The sequence below is a fragment of the Piliocolobus tephrosceles genome, chromosome 10 (genome assembly GCF_002776525.5).
Source record: "Piliocolobus tephrosceles isolate RC106 chromosome 10, ASM277652v3, whole genome shotgun sequence".
Classification (NCBI taxonomy): Eukaryota; Metazoa; Chordata; class Mammalia; order Primates; family Cercopithecidae; genus Piliocolobus; species Piliocolobus tephrosceles.
Window position 1 is genome coordinate 8870359 of NC_045443.1, and position 24650 is coordinate 8895008.

The following is a 24650-nucleotide window of genomic DNA, read 5'->3' on the forward strand; positions in this document are numbered from 1 at the left end:
GGGGTTCACAAAGTTAAAATACCTATACGAAGTCATCATGAATGACAGAAATGAGATTCAAACAGAAGCCAAACTCCAAAGCCCCTTTTCTTACCATTATAGCGTAGGAAATTGTATGCAGGGTAAGGGTAGGAATAGATACCTATCAGATTCCAGGGCTGCCATGATATGGGTGGGAAGATGTGGATGAAAGGAAGCCTCCAAAATTTGGGAGCTCTTGCAGGGACAAGCAGAGGTAGCATAACTGGCTGAGGGTACTTATTGATTGGCATGCCCGTTTTCCAGCTGATAAACTTCCTGCTGCTCTCTGCAGCAGGAGAGAGACACACAACTCTTAGGAGACACGCACGTTTCCTGCTTCCTAAACTAGGAAGGCAAGGAATGGCACGGTCAGGTGACATGCTTCCGGATGCTGAATGAATCACCCACCCAACCAGAACTAGAACTTCAAACCTCTCACTCTGTTATTACGGCACTCAGTCAGGACTGACTCCACTTCCCTTAATTCCTGGACTGCTTAGCTCTGAACCACGCTGACCCACTCCCTAGGGAGGGGAACCTGCCCTTGGATACTGGCTGTGCAGAATGAGGCAGGAGGTTATGTGTTCCCAGGGGTGTCTTTTTCCGCTTACCAGGAGTTTGTTATTGTTTACCTGGAATTACATTCTACATATAGAACTTTTATAGTGACACACCCTGTCCGGCACAGCACTGAGGTAAGCAGCAGCTGAGTTAGCTTTCTGATGGTGAAACCTCATGACCACATCTCTCTGTCTGCCTGGGCCTGGTCTCATTTATCAGAGAATGAGAAAGTGCGTGTATGTGTGTATGTGCCCCTACAGCCTGTGTAGCCTGTCCTCCTTCAGTCCTCCTCAGCTTGGGCCCGCCTCTCTGCCAGGGGGCAGTGTGTTAGATAGCCTGGAAAAGTGGCCAGAAAACAAAACAGAACTCCTCACTTATGGGGGGAGACTTCCAAGAGACTTTTAGAGAACCCAAAATCTTCCTTAGAAGGAAAAACCCAGCAGGCCGAATACCAAAGAAGAGGACCGATCCTTGGAAATGCAAGGTCACTGACAACAGTAGGAACAAGGTATTTGAAAGCAGCCCCAAGCCGTCTTGTGGTGCATTAATCAGGTAGGAAAAGGAGATGCGGATGGATCAGAGATAATCCTGTACTGAGTGGGTGTGGCGTTGTGTGTTCTCAGCGTTTCCCTCTTACTGATGATAGCCCTTATTCTGAGCTGGGGAAACTGAGGAGCTGGGAAAATTGTTATTCCTTAGGAATCTCAGGAAGAGAAAGTAATCAGCAGGAGAATATTTAGTTTAAGATATGCTATTTCTGGCCTTTTGTTTGAAACTGGTAGATGAAGGATTATGGAATTGGGCACATAAAAAATAGCAAGATAATTATGATAAAAATAAGCTGTTTTGAATCTGTATAATACCTCAAAGTATTATATGTTTTTATATATAAACATATATAAAAATATGTTTATCTGTGAAACCATATTTAAAATCTGATGCTGTTTGTAAGTGTCTGTGAGCACTGCGTTTCTTACCTAGATGTTATGGGCCTGGCTTCCAATCACTGCTCCTCTACAAAGTAAACTTTTGTAAGGTACCAGGATACAGATTAAGCTTCCAATCGTATGTTTCAGGAATCTCTGGAGATAGGTAAAAATAGGAAGCAAGAAAAGCTGATAGCCCACAGATGTCATAATCTGGTGAGCACCAATGAGTCAAAAGATCTGTTGAAACAGGCTCAGGGACTCCTAGGCACCATGGTGGAAAGGGGTTTCCCTATGAGAACCCCTTTGAAACACTTTCCCTAGAGTTTCAAAGTTCATTTTGATCCCTGGGTCTCTAGGAAGACGAGGGAGGGCAAAGATCAGAATAAGCACAATTTCTCAATATCTGAGAAGAGTGAGAGGACAAGATAACCTCTCTTAGGTAACCTCTTCCCTGCCTCACCCACACTAGGAGATATCACAGGGCGTAAGGCAAGTTATCTACACAAATATGCTTCTCTGAATTTAAAAAGAACCACGTCTCCAGTGTGCCCTTCCATGCACTCTGTGTCCTCTCACTGATTTGTTTCCCTAGAAAGGTCGAGCCTGGGGCACTGGGAGAGCCGCATGAAGACCCTAATTCCTAGGCCAGTGCCCTGTGCCCTGCAATTTCTGGCCTCTTCCTGACCCTCATGCTCTCAGTGAAAGATGGCTAGTCCTAAGAACCGGACGGTTTTACTCAAAAAGCAGAAGATAGAAATAGGATTGGAGACCAGACCCAGGTAAATGAACAAAGGAAACAACCCAAGATGGCATAATCTGGTGAATACTGGGAAAAAAATTCTGATTGTACCTCTATTTTCAGAATATACTTTAAAGACAGACATGCAGATGTCATCTATGTCCCTATGAGGTTCCTATATGACACCCTTACGGGCAGATTCAATTCATCCATTCTTTCCAAATTAGAGTGCATTTGTTAGTAAAATTTGGTTTCAGCCTTGTGGTTTCCATGATTCTTTTGGATTCTAATGTAATTCCTTCTTGACCTTGTTGGTCTTGCTCATTTGAAAGACAAGTATATATGTATAAGGAAATAGTATAAAGAACATTGGGTTTGTAAGTAAAAGACCTGGGTGTGCAACCTTGCTCTGCCATTTTTTTTAAAAAGTGGCTAATTTGGCGGGGTATGGTGGTTCGTGCCCGTAATCCCAGCACTTGGGGAGGCCACGGCGGGCGGATAACCTGAGGTCAGGAGTTCGAGAACAGCCTGGCCAACATGGTGAAACCCCGTCACTACTTAAAATACAAAAATTAGCTGGGTATGGTGGCATGCACATGTAATCCCAGCTATTTGGGAGGCTGAGGCAGGAGAATTGCTGGAACCTGGGAGGCAGAAGTTGCAGTGAGCCGAGATCATGCCATTGCACTCCAGCATGGGCTGACAACAGCGAGACTCCATCTCGAAAAAAAAAAAAAAAAGTGGCCAATTTATAACTTAATCACTAATTCATAACTTAGTGATTAAGTTTGAATTGCCTTCTTTGTATGAAAGTGCCTAGCACAATACCTGGCACACTGTAGTTACTAAACACAGGTTTATTAGATCTGCAAAGAGGAAGCTTGTTTTATAGGATGTTGGTAACAAGTAATTCTCAAATCCTCTAGATCTGAGCATTGTTCTCTGTCTCACCTCCAAATTAATATGTTCAGCCCATTAAACATGTTTTTTGTTTGTTTTGGTTTTGGTTTGGTTTGGCTTTTTGTTTTTGTTTTTGTTTTTTCCAGGTAGCTCAAGGGTAAGGATGAAAGACTAACTGTACAAGAAGGCAGACTGTTTCAGGCTAGGGGCTGCTACCTCCATATATTTTACCCTCCTCACTTTTAGTCTTTGAGTCTTCTGCCCCGTAGGCCAAAGCCATTAATAACTTCCTTGACCCATATGGCATCCACCTGGGAGGGTGAATCACTTGTCTATCTCAAAAGAACATGGCTAGAAGATCCACATGTGTTGATAAGCAAGCAGTAAGCTTGACGGTGAGGCTGGCACAACGGATTTAATTGTACCTTACTGGAACAGGGCCAGATGTTATACTGAGTTCAATCACGGACTTTTTCACCACATGTAAGCAGGCAGAGTACAGGAAATCTGATTTTAGAAGTCATATGTCTAGGTATATTTTGGTAAAAAGAGTTTACTCTGGAAAGTCATGGGTTAATTTCAGATTGTGTCTGGGAGACTGTATTGTGCTAACTGAAAAGAAATGCCACTTAATAAGAGTTGTGTTATGGTTGCAAATAGAATATAGTGTGAATTTAAATAGATGCCTAAATGCAGTGTGACATTACGCTTGTATTGTATGTGTAAAAGTTTAGAGAATTAATATTACTATTTAGTTCAATTTCGTTATAGTTATATTCATGAGCTTTTATGGTCTTCAGACTATAGTTCTCGTAAAGACTTAGCATGGAAAGTAAAAATCCTCATTTTACTTTCATTCTCTTCTCCTTTGTATCTCCTTCATTGCACTGTTTCTCCTCAGGATTCCCAATTAAAGAGGGGAGTTAAAACTTTAACATGCTAAGAGAAAGTCTGAAGCAACTGATGAGAGAAAACTTAGGAATGATAACTACCAGTGAGACAATATTATTGTTCTAATTCAAACCCTGCCTGAAGAGATTTGGCTCTGTAGATAGAGTGTTATGTAAACTAGAGGCAAAGTATATACAAACATATTTTACAACTATCAAACATAGTTGTCAGAATAAAATATATTACAATTCCACTAGACCCTTGATTCCAAAGCCATGGATTTCATTATTCATAACATTAAATAGAGAACTGTGGATAATGCTTTATAGTGTAAGAACTTGACAGTTCAGCTAAGAGAAGAAGCAGTAGCCTACATATTTTCTCTGACATGTGGGGGAAAGTATTTAGATACAATGAAAGGGAGTGGAGTATTGGTCAGACTGAACAGGAATCTTGGTCAGAAGTATCCTTCTAGTGGTCAGGTGGGCCAGAATTGAACCCATGGGAAAAGTCATCCTCGAGGGTTTTGGCATCAAGGCATGCCTTTTCTCAGCTTGTCAGAGTGGGCAGGCAAAGCCACGTGGTTTCTGTGTGTGAGTTTCAAGGAAAAAAGTGATCTAGAGAGGAATATTGCTGTTACAAGTAAATATAAGCATTCTCTGATGTACGAGCTTTGGTGGCCTCTTTGTGGTGAGGTTTCCCACGTTAGCGTTCATGGATATGTGAGTGTGCCCGGTGTGTATGCCCTAAAAATCCTAGACTCATCTGCTACACTGCATATGCCTCTACCTAAACTGTAACCATCAGAAAGGGCTTACTGTATACACATATGGAAAGCAATTTCATTGAGTGGGCCTCATCATTCTATACATTGATCTCCTTGCTCTAGCATCCAATTTCACTGGGCTGTGAGATATCCATAAGCCTTGCCTCTTTAAATGACTTATGTACAAGTAAATGTGATGGTGAGAACCTGGTTCAGGAAACGCAATAGCAGGCCATAGTGCAGCCAAAGGTGAGTGCTCTGTGGTAGGTGTGATAGTCAGTGTAAGGGTGTAAGCATGAGTTTGAGTTATCAGGAATAGGTGTGTTTGGCCAGGTGCATATGGTTGAGTATGGATACCCTCCATGAGCAGTTCACTGTACCCATGTCGGGGTACAGGTACACACATGGCTTTAAACGACTCCCTTCAGTCTGTATCAGTGGGTGTGTAGTTTGTTTTCTGGGCAGAGCTCACGTGTCTGAGCTAGCTGCTGACTGACCCTTTTTTTCCACTTGTGCTGTGGTAAGAGGGAGTATGCTGAGAACCTCCTCCTCAGAAAGCCAAACTGGTTAAACTGGCTGCTCTGTGAATGAAAATAATTACTTCTGATAATCCACTAAAAAGGAAGCGAAGGAAAGGAAAATAAGAATGAGAATAGCAGTGATGAATTTTCTAATAGCCTTCCTGAATTCACCCTACTTACTGATCCAGTGTTTTATTTTTCAGACCTTCTCCTTTGTGCCACTCTCTTAAAAGTCTGTTTCTTGAAAGTTTCATCACGAGTGCCAGTCCTTCCATGTGGCCTCGTGAATTGTGAAAACTTTCTCAGCCACATTTCTCCTTGCCCTTTTGGTTTACACACTAGATACGGTGGACTTTGCTATCTAACTATTCATCGACTTCTTAGATCCCGTTCTAAGAATAAGGATAAGGATAAGAATTTCCCTCTTCTGTGCAAATTTGCCACCCGCTGGCTACTTTGCTGTCTACCTGGGCTTTTGTCAACCAACTACACAGTTTTGTCTCTCTTGAGTTATAAGGGAATTGCTTAACTATTGAACACACATACAAGTTCATGGTGCTCCAGGAAGAGTGGAAAACAGGTAAGGCAGAACCTGGGAGGCTTCTTTACATAGGTCTTTCAGGCACTGAGAGATTCTACCTCAGTAAATAACACTGTGGTTGTTAGTATCAGTAATAAAAACAAAGCGTAATGTAATAGTAGAGGATGGCACAATATGGCCAATGTAACACCTGTACAATATAGTGGCATATTATATCAGCTGTGCTTCTGATTTTTGTTTTATGTTTTTATCAAGTCACTCCAAGACTGGATGGCATATTTAGACTTATTTAGGAGAAAAATCACTGTATTTTCTTTCAAGTTAATCAGAATTAAAGAAGTAGGCTTTGCTGACTATAGAACCATGGGTGTGTCTTGTCAAGCAAAGGCAAAATATAAATTTAGGAGAGGGATGGGAGAGTGGTAAACATGAGTTCTCTTCGGAAAGAAAGAACCAAGTTTCTGGGGGTGTTATTTGAAACATGTACTGATTATATTGTATAGACTTAACAGTGATACACATAAAGAATCGATTGCCAGACAAACAAGAAACTAATAACTAGAGTCTACTTGGAGGAGACTGGAGGAGAGTTAAGAACTGGATAAATGGAAAAGAATGGGGTGGGAGAAAGATTTTTATGCTATCCTATTTTACATTTTTATTTTTTGAATCATACGAATGTATTTTCTTTTTATTTAAGAGAGAAAGAGAAGGTGGCTTGGTACTGATACTTCCTTTATATCCTGGTAGCAATCAGTGTCCATGTCTATATCTGATATGAGCAGAGGAAGCACCTTGAAGCTCTGAAGGATGAGGAATTAAATAGTTTTCATTGATAAATGCTGTCTGTTCATTGCTTGTGAGGGTGCGGATATTTCAGAGAAATAAAGCAAATGTGTATTGCTAGAATAAAGCAAATACATATCCTTTGACATCTGTCAATTTTTTATTCATTATCTGAATTAACTGTGTGTAAAAATGAAATTAAATGTTTTCTTTAGAGCTAGACATGGTAGCTCATGCCTGTAATTCCAGAGACTCGGGGGACTGAGGCAGAAGTATTACTTGAACCCAAGAATTTGAGAATTCAGTGAGCCGTGATCACACCACTGCACTCAAGCCTGGACTACAGAGCAAGATCCCAGCTTCAAAAAAAAGTTTTGCCTAAAAAATGTGATGCACAGCTAAAAAAATATATTAGACATGCTTAATACTGTAGGGGAGGTAGATCATGCCTACATAACCCATGGATCACAGTTCAGATGCATGTTGCGAATCTGTACTTGATCATGGGAGCAGAAGTCTCAGGTGGGAGGGGAGACTTTAAAATAATTTCAGTAACAATTGAATGAAAGGAGAAGAGCAGATCAGAGCTGTCTTTGCTGTGTAATAGAGAAAAGAGAAATGTTGAAAGGAGAAGGTTGGGAGGGTTCTTCCAACCTGAATGTCAGCTAGGTAGATAGAGATAAACGGATGACTCAGAGAGGTAGCCAATTACCTAACTAGTGATCTGTAGAGGCAGTGTAAAATTCTGTGTGTGTTTCATTTATTTTTTTTCATTCATTTTATTTTTTTTTTCAAAAGCCACTCAATCCTTAGGAATTACTCACAGCTGTGCTCTGTGCATTCTCTGTGGGCCTAGCAGGGAAGAGGACAGCCCTGTGGCAATGGGCATGACACGAATGCTCCTGGAATGCAGTCTCAGTGACAAATTGTGTGGTAAGTACAGATTCCACAGATGTCTATCCTCTGATTGTAGAATTATGAAGGCTAAGGTCTGGATAGATTCTAGAAGGAGGATGATTTGATTTCCAGTAGAAATGAAGACAGTGGTGATAAAAGGATGGGGACTAGAAGCCATTGTCTTTTTGGGGAGAGGGTAAGTGCTAATCAGAGATCCAGATGCTGCATCTTCAGTCTTGGTAAGAAAACTGCCAGAAGCAATGTCATGTACATTTGATGGGCTAAGAAACAGGGCCACTGGGGTTTCGGATTAGAGAGTTACTCCCAGCAGTGTTTCTGTTGAATGGAAGTAGAGGGGAAGGTAGAAGAGATGACCTTTTCATGTATGATGAGCTGATTGCTGGTGCATAGGGGAAATTGCATGAACGCCAGGTTAGGCTTCTTCTTCATTCTCTTCTCTTCCTATGTGATTGCCTACCCAGTCATCCAGGAGAAGCAGTATGAAGTAATTATCATCCCAACTTTCTTGGTTACTATCTTCCTCATCCTTCTTGGGGTCATCCTGTGGCTTTTTATTAGAGAACAAAGAACTCAACAGCAGCGTCCTGGACCTCGAGGTAAAGCTCAAACTTTGGGGCTGGGCAGGGGCTTAAAGAAGATGGAGATTAGGAAAAAGTATGGTCTAAGTTTCAATGAGCCCATGTCTAGAAGTCTAGGTACCTGCAATGAGAGAGACATGGGTTCCCTCCCATGGAGTTGAGAGGGGGATGATCTCTTTTCTAGGAAGTCCTGAGTTGGGATTTAACATGTGCTTACTGACTGAAAAAAGAGTGTGCAAGAAAAAACCTCATATAACCTGTTTCTATTCCCATTGGACTATCAAAACTTTGACTATATGAGTGCCTAAGGACCTAGGAGAAAGACCTAAGGGGGTAAAGTCCAGGGCTTTATTAACATCCTAGGAGGATGACATATCACCCTATGATACATTCCATTCCTAATCTTTGCCTCCAGGATATATGAGGGAAAGGAGGGGCCTTAATATTTTAATAGTCTTTGAAGTGCTGAGTAGATGATAACAGTCTGTTCCGGAGTTCCATTGAGCATATAATAAAAGGGAATCAGCTCATACATGAGACTCAGGGTAAAAAGAAGGAAAAAGAAAACTCTCATAATAATACGAAACTCTATAGTGGCTAATCCTTAGTTTTTCTTTAAATTTTATCCCACTTCTCTTATACTTCACTTTTATAGAAAACTTCTCAAAAAAGTTGTCTAAACTCACTTCTAGTACTTCTACTCATCACATTCTCTTCTGAACCCACTAAAATAAGGTTTTTATCTCTACCACTTTGCCAAAACAAGTCTTTCCAAGGTCATCAATGACAGCTATGTTGACAAGTCCAATGATCAATTCTTAGTCTTTGTCTTACCTGATCTGTCAAAAGCATTTGAAACAGTTTTGAACTTTTTTTCTTGAAATACTTAAAAAAACTAAAGCCACTTCCTAAATGTTACAATTTTTAGTCTTATGGATTCAAATATGTTTTCTATTCCAATGATAATCCCTTGAACTCGATTCTCGTATTAACCCACCTACTGCACAGTTTCAATAGAATTCAAACCTCATATGTAATATGACCAAAACAAAGGTCCTGAAATTCTCTCACAAATGTCCTCCCCAAATAGTCTTGCCTGTCTTAGTAAAGGGCAAATCCTGCTTCTGTGTTTTCAGTCTCAAACCTTGACGATATCCTTAACTCCCTTCTTTCTCTCATAGTCCATATCTAATCCATAAGCAAACACTGTTACCCTGTTTTCAAAATAACCCCAAGTTACTCTCACATCTCACAGATCACTGCAACACACTCTTAACGTTCCCTGCTTCTGCCCCTACTCCTTTATAGAAAGGCCAGAATGAGTCTTTTAATAGTCAGTCCTGTTAGTTGTCAGATTGAAATCTCTCTGCCACAACACACATGCAGTAACCTCCCATCTTGCTCAGAATGAAAAATGACAAAATACTTTCCATGGCCTTACATGATCTGGGCCTCCCTGGCCTTATCTCCTACTACTCTCCAATGATCCCACTTGTCTCCAGCTACAGGGGCTTCCTTGCTGTTTCTTAGCTATTATAGGTATGCTCCCTGCTTAATGCTTTTGTAATTTTTGCTCCCTTTGCCTACAGTACTCTCCCTGACACCAGCATGGTTTGCTCCCTAGTTGCTTCCAGGCCTTTCTCAAATGTTATCTCATCATAAAGGCCTTTCTTGACCTTCATATATAACATAGGTGACTGATTCACTGGTGTTGCTTCTCCCCACTGCCTTTTTTTTTTTTTTTTAAGAGATGGAGTCTTGCTATGTTGCTCAGGCTGAATGCTAATTCCTGGGCTCCGGAGATCCTCTTGCCTTGGCCTCCCCAATAGCTGGGATTACAGGCTCATGGCACCACACTCAGCTTTTTCTCCATCTTTTATTTTCCTCCACAACATTAATTGCTTGATATATTACTACCTGCTTCCTCTCCCCTACCACTAGAAAGTAATCTTCAGGTGAATCTGGACTTTGCCTGTTCCCAACACTTACAACAGTACCTGGCATGTGATAAGTGGTATTTGTTGAATAAATGAATAAATGTAGATTTAATACGAAGGATGAACCTCTCTTTTTTGCGAAGGATGAACCTCTCTTTTTTGCTGGCCAAGGGAGGGAGAAAGTACCCAAAGACTTTTTTGACCGAGACTCAAGGATATATGAAATAACTTGACTTTTGGGGTAACTTGAGGGAGGAAGAATAACCATAGCTTGAAGTTGATTAATTATCCATACCTTTCCTCCAACTTTGAAAGCCATTTGTCTGACTTAAATGACAGTTCTCACTGGCAGTTACCTCCACCTTTAGGCATCTGTGGTTTGGATTCCTATTCAGGAACTTCCCTAATTGTCTCCATACCACACTCATGGGGAGTACTCAATTGTAACCCAGAGGAAGGAAGGCAGAAAGGAAGTGTCATGACCACTTTCCTACGGTCCTTCTTGAGTTGTCTTAAGAAGTAATGGGGATTATCGTAAAGGTTCTACAAACTTGGCATCGATGCTGGTTTATAGAGAAGCATCAGAAGACAACTCCACATTGGCCAGAGAGAAAACTGCAGAAGGAACTTGCTTGCCAGTTTGTTTCAGGGTCTGCTTTCTGGAATCCCCAGGGCAGGGAACAAACTGGTTGACACCATCTCTCTGTTCTAGACACTGCCCCTGTCCCTCCGTCTAGGGACCTAAGCTGGGAAGCAGCTGGACATGGAGGAAATGTGGCTTTGCCACTTAAGGAGACATCAGTGGAAAACTTTCTGGGAGCTACACCTGCCCTGGCTAAGCTGCAGGTGCCGCGGGAGCAACTCTCTGAAGTTCTGGAGCAGATTTGCAACGGTAGCTATGGGCCTATCTTGCGAGCCAATATGACCACTGGGGATGCTTCTAAGCCCAAGAGTGTCATTCTCAAGGCTTTAAAAGGTAAAACAAGAAGTATTTGACTCCCCTTCCCCTAACAGTAAATATTAACAGGCTTTGTGAACATTGAGATGTTAACTAACTGTTGTGATCACAACCATGTACAGAAGGAAATAGAGTGGAAACTTGAGACAGAAATGTTTTTCTTGGTATCCTCCTTTTTTTTTTTTTTCTTTTTTTTTTTGAGACGGACTCTTGCTCTGTCGCCCAGGCTGGAGTGCAGTGGCCGGATCTCAGCTCACTGCAAGCTCTGCCTCCTGGGTTTACGCCGTTCTCCTGCCTCAGCCTCCTGAGTAGCTGGGACTACAGGCTCTCGCCACCTCGCCCGGCTAGTTTTTTGTATTTTTTAGTAGAGACGGGGTTTCACCGTGTTAGCCAGGATGGTCTCGATCTCCTGACCTCGTGATCCGCCCTCCTCGGCCACCCAAAGTGCTGGGATTACAGGCTTCAGCCACCGCGCCTGGCCCTTTTTTAATTACACAAATTGTTTATTTGTGAATCCTCACCCAATCTCCAAATAATAACTAAAATGACTACCACGAATAAGTACAATGTTATGATGAGTAAGATGTTAGCTGTGGGTTTTTACATAGTCTTTATTGTGTTGAGGTACATTCCTTCTGTACTTAGTTTGTGTAGTGTTTTTATCATGAAAGGATATTGCATTTTATCAAATGCCTTTTCTGCATTGATTGAAATGATCATATGATGTTTATACTTTATTCTGTTAATGCGGTATGTCACAGAATTGATTTGCATACGTTAAAACATCCTTGCATCCTAGGTTCCCTAGCTCTTCTTTGCTATGGAGGCTGTTAAAACTGATTTTTTTTTCACAATGGATGTTACTTGGACTAGGATTCTGAGGTTGTTTCCTCATTTTACTTCATTCTTTGATACCCTTTCCTGATATTATATTTCTTTTTTTTGAGATGGAGTTTTGCTCTTGTCACCCAGGCTGGAGTGCAGTGGTGTGATCTGGGCTCACTGCAACCTCCGCCTCCCAGGTTTAAGTGATTCTCCTGCCTCAGCCTCCCGAGTAGCTGGGCTTACAGGCATGTGCTACCATGGCCAGCTAATTTTTGTATTATTAGTAGAAATGGGGTTTCACCATATTGGCCAGGCCAGTCTCAAACTCCTGACCTTAGCCACCAGCCTCGGCCTCCCAAAGTGCTGGGATTACAGGCGTGAGCCATTGAACCCAGCTTATATTATATTTCTTTCTCTCTCTCTCTTCTTCATGATATGGGCCTGTAATGGTGGATACATAGAACAAAGATAAGACAAGCAAGGGTATTAATCCAAAGGACTAGACAGTGATAACTTTTTAATGCAAACAGACTATCTCTCTAGGCAGATGAAAGCCTATCCAGTTCTAATAATTATGATTCTGTGTTACCTTTGATAAAAGATCAGTGATATTAAGCATCATCTTCTTCTAATTGGTCCCCTTTGTATTTATTTTTGCCTACATTCACTCCCACGTGGGGCCTTAAGAATTACCGTCTTAAGTTGCCTCCTGCTCCCTGCCTCCCACTCATTGAGGATGTGCTGACTGCTCACTGCCTGGCTCTTTCATCCTCTACAGAACCAGCTGGGCTCCATGAGGTACAAGATTTCTTAGGGCGAATCCGATTCCATCAATACCTGGGGAAACACAAGAACCTAGTGCAGCTGGAAGGCTGCTGCACTGAAAAGCTGCCACTCTATATGGTGTTGGAGGATGTGGTCCACGGGGACCTGCTCAACTTTCTCTGGACCTGTCGGCGGGTGAGCAGTAGGGCAGAGGTATTAGGAGGTGAAGGCTTGACCTTGTTGATTAGCTTTTCACATGTCAATTAGTGTGACAAATGACAAAATGCAGAGACATTATAATAGCATGACAGAATAAGAGAACTTTTTGTAATTATAGAAATGTTCTATAACTGCTCCATCCAATATGAGAAGCCACTAATCACAGATAGCTTCTAGACACTTGAAATGTGGCTGATGTGATGGAGAAATTAAATTTTATTTAACTTTAAGTAATAGAAGTTTAAATAGCCACATGTGGCTAATGAGCACAGAGTGGACAGTACCAGTTTAGAGCACGGGCTTTAGGCTTCACCTCCTACTAGTTATGTGACTTTGAGCAAGTCACCTTTCTGATACTGAGTTTTCTGAATCTGTAAAATGGGAGTAATAATTATTATAAAAAATACAAGAAATTATGTATGTGAAAATGGTGGTTGGTACAGAGTAAGCACTCAAAATGGTAGCTGTTTTAAAGATAATTATATAATGACATGAGTATTTTTGGTAATGACTGTAATTTTGTTGTGGTTATTAAGTGTGTTTTCCATTCTGTAACATCACCATAGTATGGTGGGGCAAACTCAGGGAGAAATTTAGCTTGTAAAACTTTTGTAGCTCAAACTCATGTTTTTTAAAATTAAAATGTTCAGATATTTTTAGCCTCAAATGGATGTCCTTTTCCTTACAATTTCTCTTGTTCTATATTCCTCTTTGATAAGTGTTACCTGTTTCCCTAGTTTCTCACTTGCTAGTGAGCAAGTTCAATATTCTTTGAACCTCCTTCATACGCTGATTATTGTACAACTGAATGTGTATGGGAAAGGGACCCTGTTATTGTCTTCTATCCAGTGTTGTCAATAGGACAATTGCAAGTATTTAGGCATTTTAAACTTTTTAAAGAAGTCACTCATCTAAACCTTGTTTTGTCCTCTAACTGCACTAGCTTCTTTCTATTTTTCAAAAATACCATGCAGCTGTATTTCAGATTATCTTTATATGTTTTTCTTGTTCCACCAAACTTCTCTCTTCTCTTCTTTTCATAGTTAATTTCCACTCATCCATCAGATCTCATCAAACAATTTCCCTGTCCCTCCAACTCAATCAACTCTCTTCTGCCCATGATCATGTTCTCTTAGCACTTTGTACATTTCCTTTATGGCACATACAGATATGTAACCATTTATTTATGTGTGATTATTTAATTCCGATTCACATGTGCCTGACACACAACAAGCTCCAGAAGGCAGCAGCCATGCTATTGTACTCACGCTTGTATTCCAAGTTCCTAACATGGAATAAGGGACATTTCAGGCATTCAATAAAGATGCATTCAGTTAATGTGCTAAATTAATCATGAACACATGTGTGCTCACATGTGCATACACACACACACTCACACAGAACCCCAGAGAAACTGCTGTTTTATTCAGTGGATAGTCTCATTTATACTTGCCTTAATTACCTGCTATTCATCTATGTCTGTCATTGTTTTCCAGTCCAGTTGATCATTTTATTTCTCTGCCTATCTGAAAATCTCCCACATCAGCCTCACTTTAAACATTAGTCCTTATATTTTTCTTAGCTTTGGTAACTGCATTTCAGAGTATCTCTGCCCAACTTTATTTCTTTTCCAAATCTGTTAGTGCCATTTTGATATAATGGCTTTTTTCCCCCTGTCTCTTTAGGATGTGATGACCATGGATGGTCTTCTCTATGATCTCACAGAAAAACAAGTATATCACATTGGAAAGCAGGTCCTTTTGGCACTGGTAAGACGACGCAAAATGACAACTGATGGTGTGACATTTTCTTGTTAGCCTTGTTTTTTATGCCATATTTCTCATATTAATATTCTCAAGTGGTGTATATGTTCTAAAGAAAATTAGAAGTTAGGGGGCAGAAACTCAAGCATGGATAAATTGTTTTTAGTCCCTTCTTTAGGGATTTATCTAGATAATTTACTACACTATTGGTTTATACAAGGAACAGGAAGGATTTTAAAGATTTTTCAGTCCTAAAATTCAACAGCCAGGGCCAAGAGGTATACGCCCATTTACTTGATACTTTTACATCCCCATATGTACTAATAATAGAATTAAAAGAGATGGATAGGGAAGCAAGTAGGGAAAAGATACAGAAAGAGAAACTGAATGGGTGAAAGGCGACAGAACCAGAAGGAAGCATGCAATTTTATACCTGAAAAATAAGAAAAACTAGTTCAGAACATGTTTGGTTAGAGACTTGCTTTGATACTGAATGTGACAGGGAGTACATATAATTATAAAATGATTAAGGAACAAGTGGAAAAGGATGAATGAGAAGAGCAACAGTTGGATAATTCCTTTATTTTAAAACAATTTAAAGAGGTAAGACAAAGAACTCAGGGTTTAAGATAAAAAATTTACCTTTACCAGAATTACCCAGGAACTTTCTATGTCTATTTCTATGAAATTATTTAAATAGTTGTGTTTAAAATTAACATTTGCTATGGAAAATCAGGGCTCTGTGAAGCTGCTGTTTTAAATATTTGATTTATCTTGCCACCTTGAGGTGTGGAATATAGGGATCTAAGTGGAATCAGGAAAAGGTTAGAAAAAAAGGATTAAGGCCGGGCGCGGTGGCTCAAGCCTGTAATCCCAGCACTTTGGGAGGCCGAGACGGGTGGATCACGAGGTCAGGAGTTCGAGACCATCCTGGCTAACACAGTGAAACCCCATCTCTACTAAAAATACAAAAAACTAGCCGGGCGAGGTGGCGGGCGCCTGTAGTCCCAGCTACTCGGGAGGCTGAGGCAGGAGAATGGCGTGAACCCGGGAGGCGGAGCTTGCAGTGAGCTGAGATCCGGCCACTGCACTCCAGCCTGGGCGACAGAGCGAGACTCCGTCTCAAAAAAAAAAAAAAGAAAAGAAAAAAAGGATTAAGGTGGGTAAGGAGTAATAGTTATGGTTGAAGCTCCTATGGGACAAGGGAGAGTACACATCATATACGTGAATATTGTCTATGGTGCTTGGATGGCCTCGTTGGTATGTTCCCTTGATAGAGTGTCAGGAGACAGCCCACCCTGTATTCAGAGCCACAGTTGCAGAGGTGCCGTACAGGGATGAATTGGTCAAACTGGTGCATTCATTAGGACCCTGTGCTACCTGTTACAAGGCAATATCATGCTATTTTTTTCTTACTTTTAACAACCTCAAAGTCAGTTACATTCTTTAATTCTTATATGGCAGTATAATTTCTTATTTTAAAGCTTCACCAGGCACAGAAAACTGCTAGTTTTCTTTATCATCAGTGATTGGAAATTATCACCTTTACATTTTAATTTTCTATACCATCCTTGTTTAGTAATTACAGCCCTCAATCTCCAGATCTTCAGTCATATATAGTTTTGCAGCTTCTCCTTATGTCTTGAATAGTTTGATGCCATCGGAAATGACTCCAAAAATCAATTATCATGGGTGCCATAGCTCTCCGATGCTCTGTTGGCTGTACTAGAATTTGATACTTCTTAAAAATGTAGGTTACCAGGTCTTTCTTCTTACATTTTGGTTTAGTAAATCTGGGGTGAAAATTTTATGTTTAAAAAGCTCTCAGGCAATTCCAATATGCAGACTGCCTTGAGAATTTTTAGTAGAGTTTATATAGTATATCCTATGAATTATAATACCTGGTTCTGGTCAGTACCACTTAATAACTCTGTGGCCATTTGTAATCATTTTAGTTTATCTAAAAGAGAATTTCTGAATTCAACTCATGCAGTTTTTTTAGGGGAAAAAATGAGATATGTATGTAAATTTTTCATTATGATACTTAATTTCGGTATGTATTACATTGTTTTGGGGACTACTGCTAGAAACTTGGAATCAGGCCGGGTACGGTGGCTCACACCCGTAATCTCAGTGCTTTGGGAGGCCAAGGTGGACAGATCACGAGGTCAAGAGATTGAGACTATCCTGGCTAACACGGTGAAACCCCGTCTCTACTAAAAATGCAAAGAAATAGCCGGGCCTGTAGCAGGCGCCTGAAATCTCAGCTACTGAGGAGGCTGAGGCAGGAGAATGGCGTGAACCCAGGAGGTGGAGCTTGCAGTGAGCTGAGATCCCGCCACTGCACTCCAGCCTGGGTGACAGAACGAGACTCTGTCTCAAAAAAAAAAAAAAAAGAAAAAAGGAAGAAACTTGGAATCTACTCCCTTCTCCAGTGTCTAGCTGGGTCCTTTCTCACAGGAAAGGAAAATCAAGCAGAGGTCAGTGTTTAACACAGAGGTGATTATATTTTCAAAATCCAGTATTAATGTCATTTGAATTATTTGCTCAATTTGGTATTCCTAAACACAATGCAGAAACGTGCGATTCATTAGCATGCTTTGGAAGTGACGTATCATTATTAGTGATACTTGCTCAGAGTAGAAAATGTCCTTGTGTTTTTGAAGATTCCTAGGACTGTCTCTCCTTGTCTGTGATGTCAGACAGCTGATCATATTTGATTTTATCTTGACAGGAATTCCTGCAGGATAAGCATTTGTTCCATGGGGATGTGGCAGCCAGGAATATCCTGATCCAAAGTGATCTCACTGCTAAGCTCTGTGGATTGGGCCTGGCTTATGAAGTTTACACCCGAGGGGCCATCTCCTCTACTCAAACCATACCTCTCAAGTGGCTTGCCCCAGAACGGCTTCTCCTGAGACCTGCTGGCATCAGATCAGATGTGTACGGTTTATTCCTGGACTCTGAGTTTACTTTCTTCATGACTTGGGTATTCTCTGAATATGATTTGATCTGTTGCCAATTATTTCTACAAATACAGCCTCTACTTAGAAATCAGGCATACTCTCAAGCAGAAATGTTATGTGACAGAGTTCATGTTTGTCATCTGTCTGCAGTCCTTTTTGGTACTTTTTCAACCTTTTCTTTTCCTTTCTTTCCTTTTCTTTCTTTTCTAAAGCAGGATCTCACTGTGTTGTCCAGGCTGAGGTGCAGTGGCATGATCACAGCTCACTGCAGCCTCCACCTCCCAGGCTCAAGCGATCCTCCCACCTCAGCCTCCCTAGAAGCTAGGACTATACGCATGCACCACTCCGCTTGGCTTTTTTTTCTTTCTTTCTTTCTTTCTTTTTTTTTTTTTGAGACAAGGTTCACCATGTTGCCTAGGCTGGTCTAGAACTTCCGGGCTCAAGTGATCCTCTCACCTCAGCGTCCCAAAGTGCTGGGATTATAGGCGTGAGCAACCATGCCCAGCCTCAAGTACTTCTTCTGTATTAGATTAGCAGCCTTAATTAGAAAAAAAAAAGTGAAAAGATTATTCACATCAATATCCGAGGACTTAATCTAGTAAAGTCTCTTTTATCTGAGGGAGGTAGGTCCACATAACCAAAATGCCAGTTAAACCATACATTGTTAAAATAAAAAGAAACATACATACCTTCAATAACTTATTTTAACATAAAACTTATAAATGTAGATTATCTGTTTTCTTCAAGGAGGGGCGAGGCTTCTTTTTATGAGGATGAGTCTCCCAAATGAAGTTGTATGTTGTTCTTTTAGTGTAAATAGTATCTTTTAGTGTAAATAAGAATGATTTATTTTTAAGTTCCAGTTCAGAATGATTTTAGGTAGCATGAGAAACCTGAAAATAATTATGAAATTGTTTGCAGACTTTTGATGTTACTTTTCCCAGTTTTCTACAGTTGTCTCCCTCACACAATTTGACAACACTTTCTTTTTCAGCAGTTTATTTTTATAAATAATTTTCAAAACATTCAACTTAGTTTGAAGGAAGATAACACTTTTTTTCATGTAATCAGTATATAAAATCTCTGATTATATAACTACATATAATTGCAATTACGTGTAAAATTGACATTAACAGGATCATAAAGAAACACAATTGACTTCTGGTAGCCATATAATGCAATTGCTTGGAGAAGTGAATAGATGTAATGTAGAATATCCTGCTAGCCATGAATGTCATGAGCAGCAGAGGAAATTTAGAATATCAGTTAATCGGATGAGTCAGTTATGAGATTTCCATTGCTGCTTCACTGACATCTGCTTTTCAGTAGACATCTGGGGGTAATAAACTTAACTGTAAAATATTAATCATTTAATAATGATATTATAGAATAGTGAACTATACACCTCTCAAGTCATATTGCTTAGGCAAATACCAATTTCAACTATATATAAAGCTTGCTCTGTTAATATTTTTCCTAGGTTTGGGGAATTAAATCTACTGAGAAAATAGTGACTAAATGATAAAACTTGGTTGGATTTGTGCTAAGAATAAAGGCTAGAATTTCAGCAGAGAGGGATGGAAAGGAAGAAAGAGACACAGAGGGAATATTTTTAGGTAAATGTGCTTTTGTGATTGAGGTAGATGTGTTTGTGTGATTATATGCACACACATTTGCAAATAATAAACATCTATTAATTTAAAATACAGGAGAGTAAATAGAGATATAGCTTCAATCCTAAAAGAGATTCGAATCTATGGAAATTGAGCAGAAATGCTTTCTAATGGCAGTTATTTTGCTTTTCAGACACTCATCCTTGATTCTCCTTCATCTGCCTTTTTTATAGGGCTCTTACTAAAGGCCTCTGACACTTAAATGAGCTCTCTTTAGAAAAACAGAAATAGCAATTAAGTAGATGGCTTTGTTTCTTTTACAGCTGGTCTTTTGGGATCCTGCTCTATGAGATGGTGACTCTAGGTAAGGGTGAGCCCCAAAATAGTGTGTCCCTGTATGCAAATATGCAAGCATGTTTATTTAAGGGGTGGATGATGTATGCTTTCAGAAAGGGTTTCAATACAGTGCTGAAGCTTGAAATGGATGACATGTTATCTAAGCCTGATTCCTGTGATGGTCGTATAAACTGATTATTTTCTCCTTGCCCCACTCCCTTCTTCCCTGTCCTTTTTTACCTTTCTTTTGCTCTCTTCATCTTCATTTTCCCCAAAATATTACCAAATCCACGGGATGTTTTCAAATTCCAAGGATAATTGCCAGAGTGGTCTTGGATAAACATAAAAATGTTTACTTCAGACTTATTAATTCATTTGATTGAGAAACTGCACACCTTCCCATGTGCAGAGAGTGGAGGACAGGTTTTATGTCTTACTTTGTCTTATTTGATTACTTTCTTAGAGATTCAGGTTTCTCCTAACTTATCAGGTTTTTTTCTCCAAAACAACTTTCCCCCCAATTCACTACATTATATCCATATTTGATCACCAGGGAGCAACTGAATCGTATGTAGTATTTTTCCTACAGCTATATCTTTTGCAAGCAACCAATCCAAGTGCATGAAGAATAGTGTTAGTTACAGTTCGTATTTTAGAGGACCCTAAAGTTCTCATTATTTTCATAATGACAGGGGCACCACCGTATCCTGAAGTCCCTCCTGCCAGCATCCTACAGCATCTCCAAAAAAGGAAAATCATGAAGAGACCCGGTAGCTGCACACGTAGCATGTAAGTGGGTTTTAAAGATCTGCTCTTCTTTCATGCCAAATGTTGTTTTGCTCTCTATCAATCATGCCCTTTTCAAAGTGCTCAGATGATCCTCGCCTGTCTGTATGTAACAATGTACAGCTTTTAACCAAACCCATGAAGTGAAATACACCTATCTCATATATTATATATGCACATGTTATATATACATATACATCCACACTCACGCATACTCACACACATACACACACATACCCCCACCACACACTGAGAACTACATTAGGAATCTAATTTTATTATAGTTTAGTTCCACGGGAAGCTTCTAAAATAGGTAGCATGTAACTAAACCCAAGGCAAGTACAGTTGTGTTTAGTCTACATGTCAGTCTTCTGCCAGCCACAGTTTAGACAGCTGTCATAAAACCCATTGCACTAGAGTTACCCGTTCAGAGTATACCAGTTCTTATTTAGTATTTAACTTTTAAATGACTGTCTCCCTGTTTTTCCAGCTCTCAGTGTGGCAGAAACCAACCAGAGGAAGGGGAGATAAGCAGAAATTAGAAAGGCAGGAGGATCCAGTGTTATCAGCAGATAGGGACAGTTAGTGAACCAACCTAGAGGTAGGAATGGAAACATAAAATTACACAGACTGTTATTACCAATGAAGTTCAAAAAGGAACTGCTATAGAATGTAAGAGAAGGTTAAATTGTGTATAAGAAGGCAGCAGAGAATATATTAATGTTTTTATTAGAATTGTTGCTATTTTATAAGTTTTTCATCATTGAATGGGTAAATCTACAGCACTTGGTTTTCATTATGATAAACAATTACTGCATCAAGAAGATTAAATTTAAATATCTTAACTATATATGAGTATACACACACACACACACACAGGCACACAGTATAGTGATGGAGCTAGGTACAATAGAAAGAAATTGATGACAAACATTTCTATGTGTAAAAGGCTGGTCTCGATACTGGGAGAGATGCCTAACTGACAAAATACCTGACCTGGTACCACAACCTCTGGTACTTGTAGCACAGCCTTGTCATCTGCAGTTCTAGCAGTAGCTTCGAGGCACAAGCATTAAAGAATGTAACATTTTGATGAGGAGATATATGAAACATGAAAATCAACCTAAAGTATGCAGCAGTATATAATGATTAAAAACTCTGTCTCATATCAGAGTAAAAATGATATGTGTTCAGTTCTACCCAGCCCTGTTACTTTACTGCACGTTGCTCACAATGTACAGCAAACAATGTCTAGTGATAAAACTGTCCTGTCATACCCTAGTTTGGAAAATATTAAGTCATCCCTATCATACAAGAGCACGTGTTGAGAAAGTGCTATTAAGACTTGATATAAAAAGGTTGAGAAGGAATATCACTCTCTGGGAAGAATATGAGTAGCAGGGCAAACAGAAGACAATTAAAGAACTGTAGAGTTGTTTGTTAAGGTTTGTGAGGAGAGGAGACATGCTCCCCATACATTTGCCTTGTCAAGGAAGTCAGCTTCTCTTGTTTCCCTCTCAGGTACGGTATTATGAAGTCCTGCTGGCGCTGGCATGAGGCTGGCCGCCCCTCACCTAGAGAGCTGCGCTTGCGCCTAGAAGTTGCCATTAAAACTGCAGATGACAAGGCTGTGTTACAAGTACCAGAGTTGGTGGTACCTGAACTGTATGCAGCTGTGGCCGGCATCAGAGTGGAGAGCCTCTTCTACAACTATAGCATGCTTTGAAGAGTCCCGGGCAACACACATTCATGCATGATTGTATGTTCTTGGAATCAATTCCTCTAAGAACAGAGAATGGTCTTTCCAGGGGACACAAAGGAAGAAATGGGACATGGATTCTTGATCTTCCTTTGCACATTTCTCGGGAAATCTAAATGATGCTGGATGAGACTCTGCACACCCTGAGCTAAGACATACTGTCAGTCTCACTTCTGCTGTTCCAGTCCTAGAAATCCTGGGTAGAAGTGGTAGACATGTGCAAAGGAAGTTTTAGAACTCTGTAGTATTTATTGGGGCATGACACAAATAAGCTCATCCCTCCCATCCTAGGCTAGTTTCCTCTGGATCCACATTTTTCTCTAGATTATTACAAGGTCCAGAAAATTTGGAATGAAATAAACGAGTAGAAATGCAATAAAAGAGTTGAAGGGAAAGAAAATTTAAGGTTCTTCTTGCTCAGGATTACAGATGTGGACCAACACCTCCTTCAAGAAAAGGTGGTAGGACACAAAGTTCTTCAGTCCTGAGCCCCACATGTAGGGTTGGAAGAGAACTATAATGGAAAAACCTCTGAGTTTCATGTTAGGTATAGATAAAAGAAAGATGGTCCCCTTTTATCTGATTCTGAAACAGGTAAACTCTGTTACTACATTTAATTAGAAGATGGAGGAGTCATTTCATGATTAAGAACATTCAACATGTATTGTTTATTAAGCTAGCTTCCTAGTTCCAATTAGACTAAGGAGACTAAGCCTAGAGAGTCAATGTTAGAACAGTGATAAGAATGCTGTGTGTGTGTATGTGTGTGTGTGCACAATAAATAGGAAATGTAGAAACCAAGCAAGAAGGCTTTGTAGCCCAGTCTTTAACAAGGGCTAGAAAAGAATGTAATCTGATATGGAAGGATAGCAGCTTCTAATTTTCAATCATCCATTGATATACTGTGAAACTTATTTTATTAAATTAATATTTATTAAATGGAAATATGTTTTTCTGGTTTATAACTGCTAAAAATAAATGGAGGATAAATGTAAATAAATGAAAGTTAATGTCAATAGAAAAATTCAAGAGATAACGTACAATGTCAGAAAAGGGACTCTTTATGTGTAAATGTGGATAATACCTGTCTCACAAGGTTGTTCTGAGGACTGATATGTATTGAGTATGTATTTGTGTACTATCTGGCACATATGTGCTCAATAAATGTGTTTCTCCTTTTCTTTTGCCTTTCCTAACCCAGAACCTTTCATATATTTTTCATTTAAAATCTACTATGGCCAAGAAGAGAAACTCAGTTGGTAACACTGCGAGGTAGGATGTGCCTAAAGATGACATGGCAGAAGTAGTGATATTATACATGTGCAATGATGAAGTCATCATTTTTGCACGTTTTTGGATGATGATAGTGGACTCATACTATTTCAAAATATTGAAAACATCATCATGAGGGCAATTCTGTTGAACATGATGGTCTGCAATTTTAAAAAACACTCGGGTACCCTGGAAGGGACATCTAAGACTGCTGTAAGAAAGATGACTGGCAGCTAAAAATGTTGTAGAAGATGGAATCCTGATGGAATCCTAATGAGTTAGCTAAAGGAATAATGATTCTTGCCGCTGTGAGAATTCCACAATGACTAGTCAGGATTTAAATGGGTAGCAAATTACAGTGGGGAGAAGGGTGGAAGAGCGGCTTCACACAAAATTACAAAGTCCTTTGGAATCCCATTGTTGCCTCTTAGCTGTCCATTTAAGTCAAAATTACAAATATTTACTTACTTATCTGATCACTGAAAAATATTGAGTGTTAAGGCTTGCTGTGCCAGACACTTGGCTAGGTGTAAGATAAAAGAAATAGGGAGTTTTGATTACAGTCTAGAAGGTGAGACACATTATACATTTATTTATGTGGGTATCTGTTGAGTGCAAAGTGTTAAGTGCTATCAAGAAAAAGCATAGGGTAGTAGAAGGGAGTTTAAAAGGAACACTTACCTGAGCAGAAATGGGCTATAAACTGAGACCTTAGGGATGGATAAGTAACCCAGGCCGAATGAGAAGAGTGTCCGAGGAGGAGGACATGTGTGTGAAAATTCTGAGGCAAGGAACTGCAAGAAAGCATATGGGTTGCGCACAGTGAGCTAAGGGAAAGTGGAACACAGTGAAATGGAAGGTTGCTTTGTTGCACTGTCTTATTTGTTTTAGTAGGAGGGAAAGAAGCAGACAATTGATATTTAAATTTTTTACCCCCAATTTTATTTGTTTTTCTGGCCTGGAAAACTGGATACAGTAATTTTTACTCCAAGAAAACTGGTTCTTGGCCGGGTGCGGTGGCTCACGCTTGTAATCCCAGCACTTTGGGAGGCCGAGGCGGGCGGATCACAAGGTCAGGAGATCGAGAGACCACGGTGAAACCCCGTCTCTACTAAAAATACAAAAAAAAATTAGCCGGGCGTGGTGGCGGGCACCTGTAGTCCCAGCTACTCAGGAGGCTGAGGCAGGAGAATGGCAGTGAACCCGGGAGGCGGAGGTTGCAGTGAGCTGAGATCCGGCCACTGCACTCCAGCCTGGGCGACAGAGCGAGACTCATCTCAAAAAAAAAAAAAAAAAAAAA

At 40.1% G+C, this 24650-nt stretch overlaps 1 protein-coding gene across 2 annotated transcripts in view; it reads left to right on the plus strand.

Annotated features, from left to right (window-relative positions):
* Positions 1-23274, plus strand: part of STYK1 (serine/threonine/tyrosine kinase 1) — a 56268-nt gene extending 32994 nt beyond the window's left edge. For both annotated transcript variants that reach the window (XM_023195238.2, XM_023195240.2), the window contains 9 exons: positions 7454-7588; positions 8035-8169; positions 10801-11064; positions 12650-12831; positions 14541-14624; positions 17353-17561; positions 19521-19561; positions 20226-20322; positions 21841-23274. In XM_023195238.2, the coding sequence (XP_023051006.2) occupies positions 7537-7588; positions 8035-8169; positions 10801-11064; positions 12650-12831; positions 14541-14624; positions 17353-17561; positions 19521-19561; positions 20226-20322; positions 21841-22045 (1269 nt within the window). In that variant the 5' untranslated portion in view covers positions 7454-7536 and the 3' untranslated portion in view covers positions 22046-23274. The remainder of the gene's footprint in view (positions 1-7453; positions 7589-8034; positions 8170-10800; positions 11065-12649; positions 12832-14540; positions 14625-17352; positions 17562-19520; positions 19562-20225; positions 20323-21840) is intronic.
* The last annotated feature ends 1376 nt before the right edge of the window (positions 23275-24650 follow it).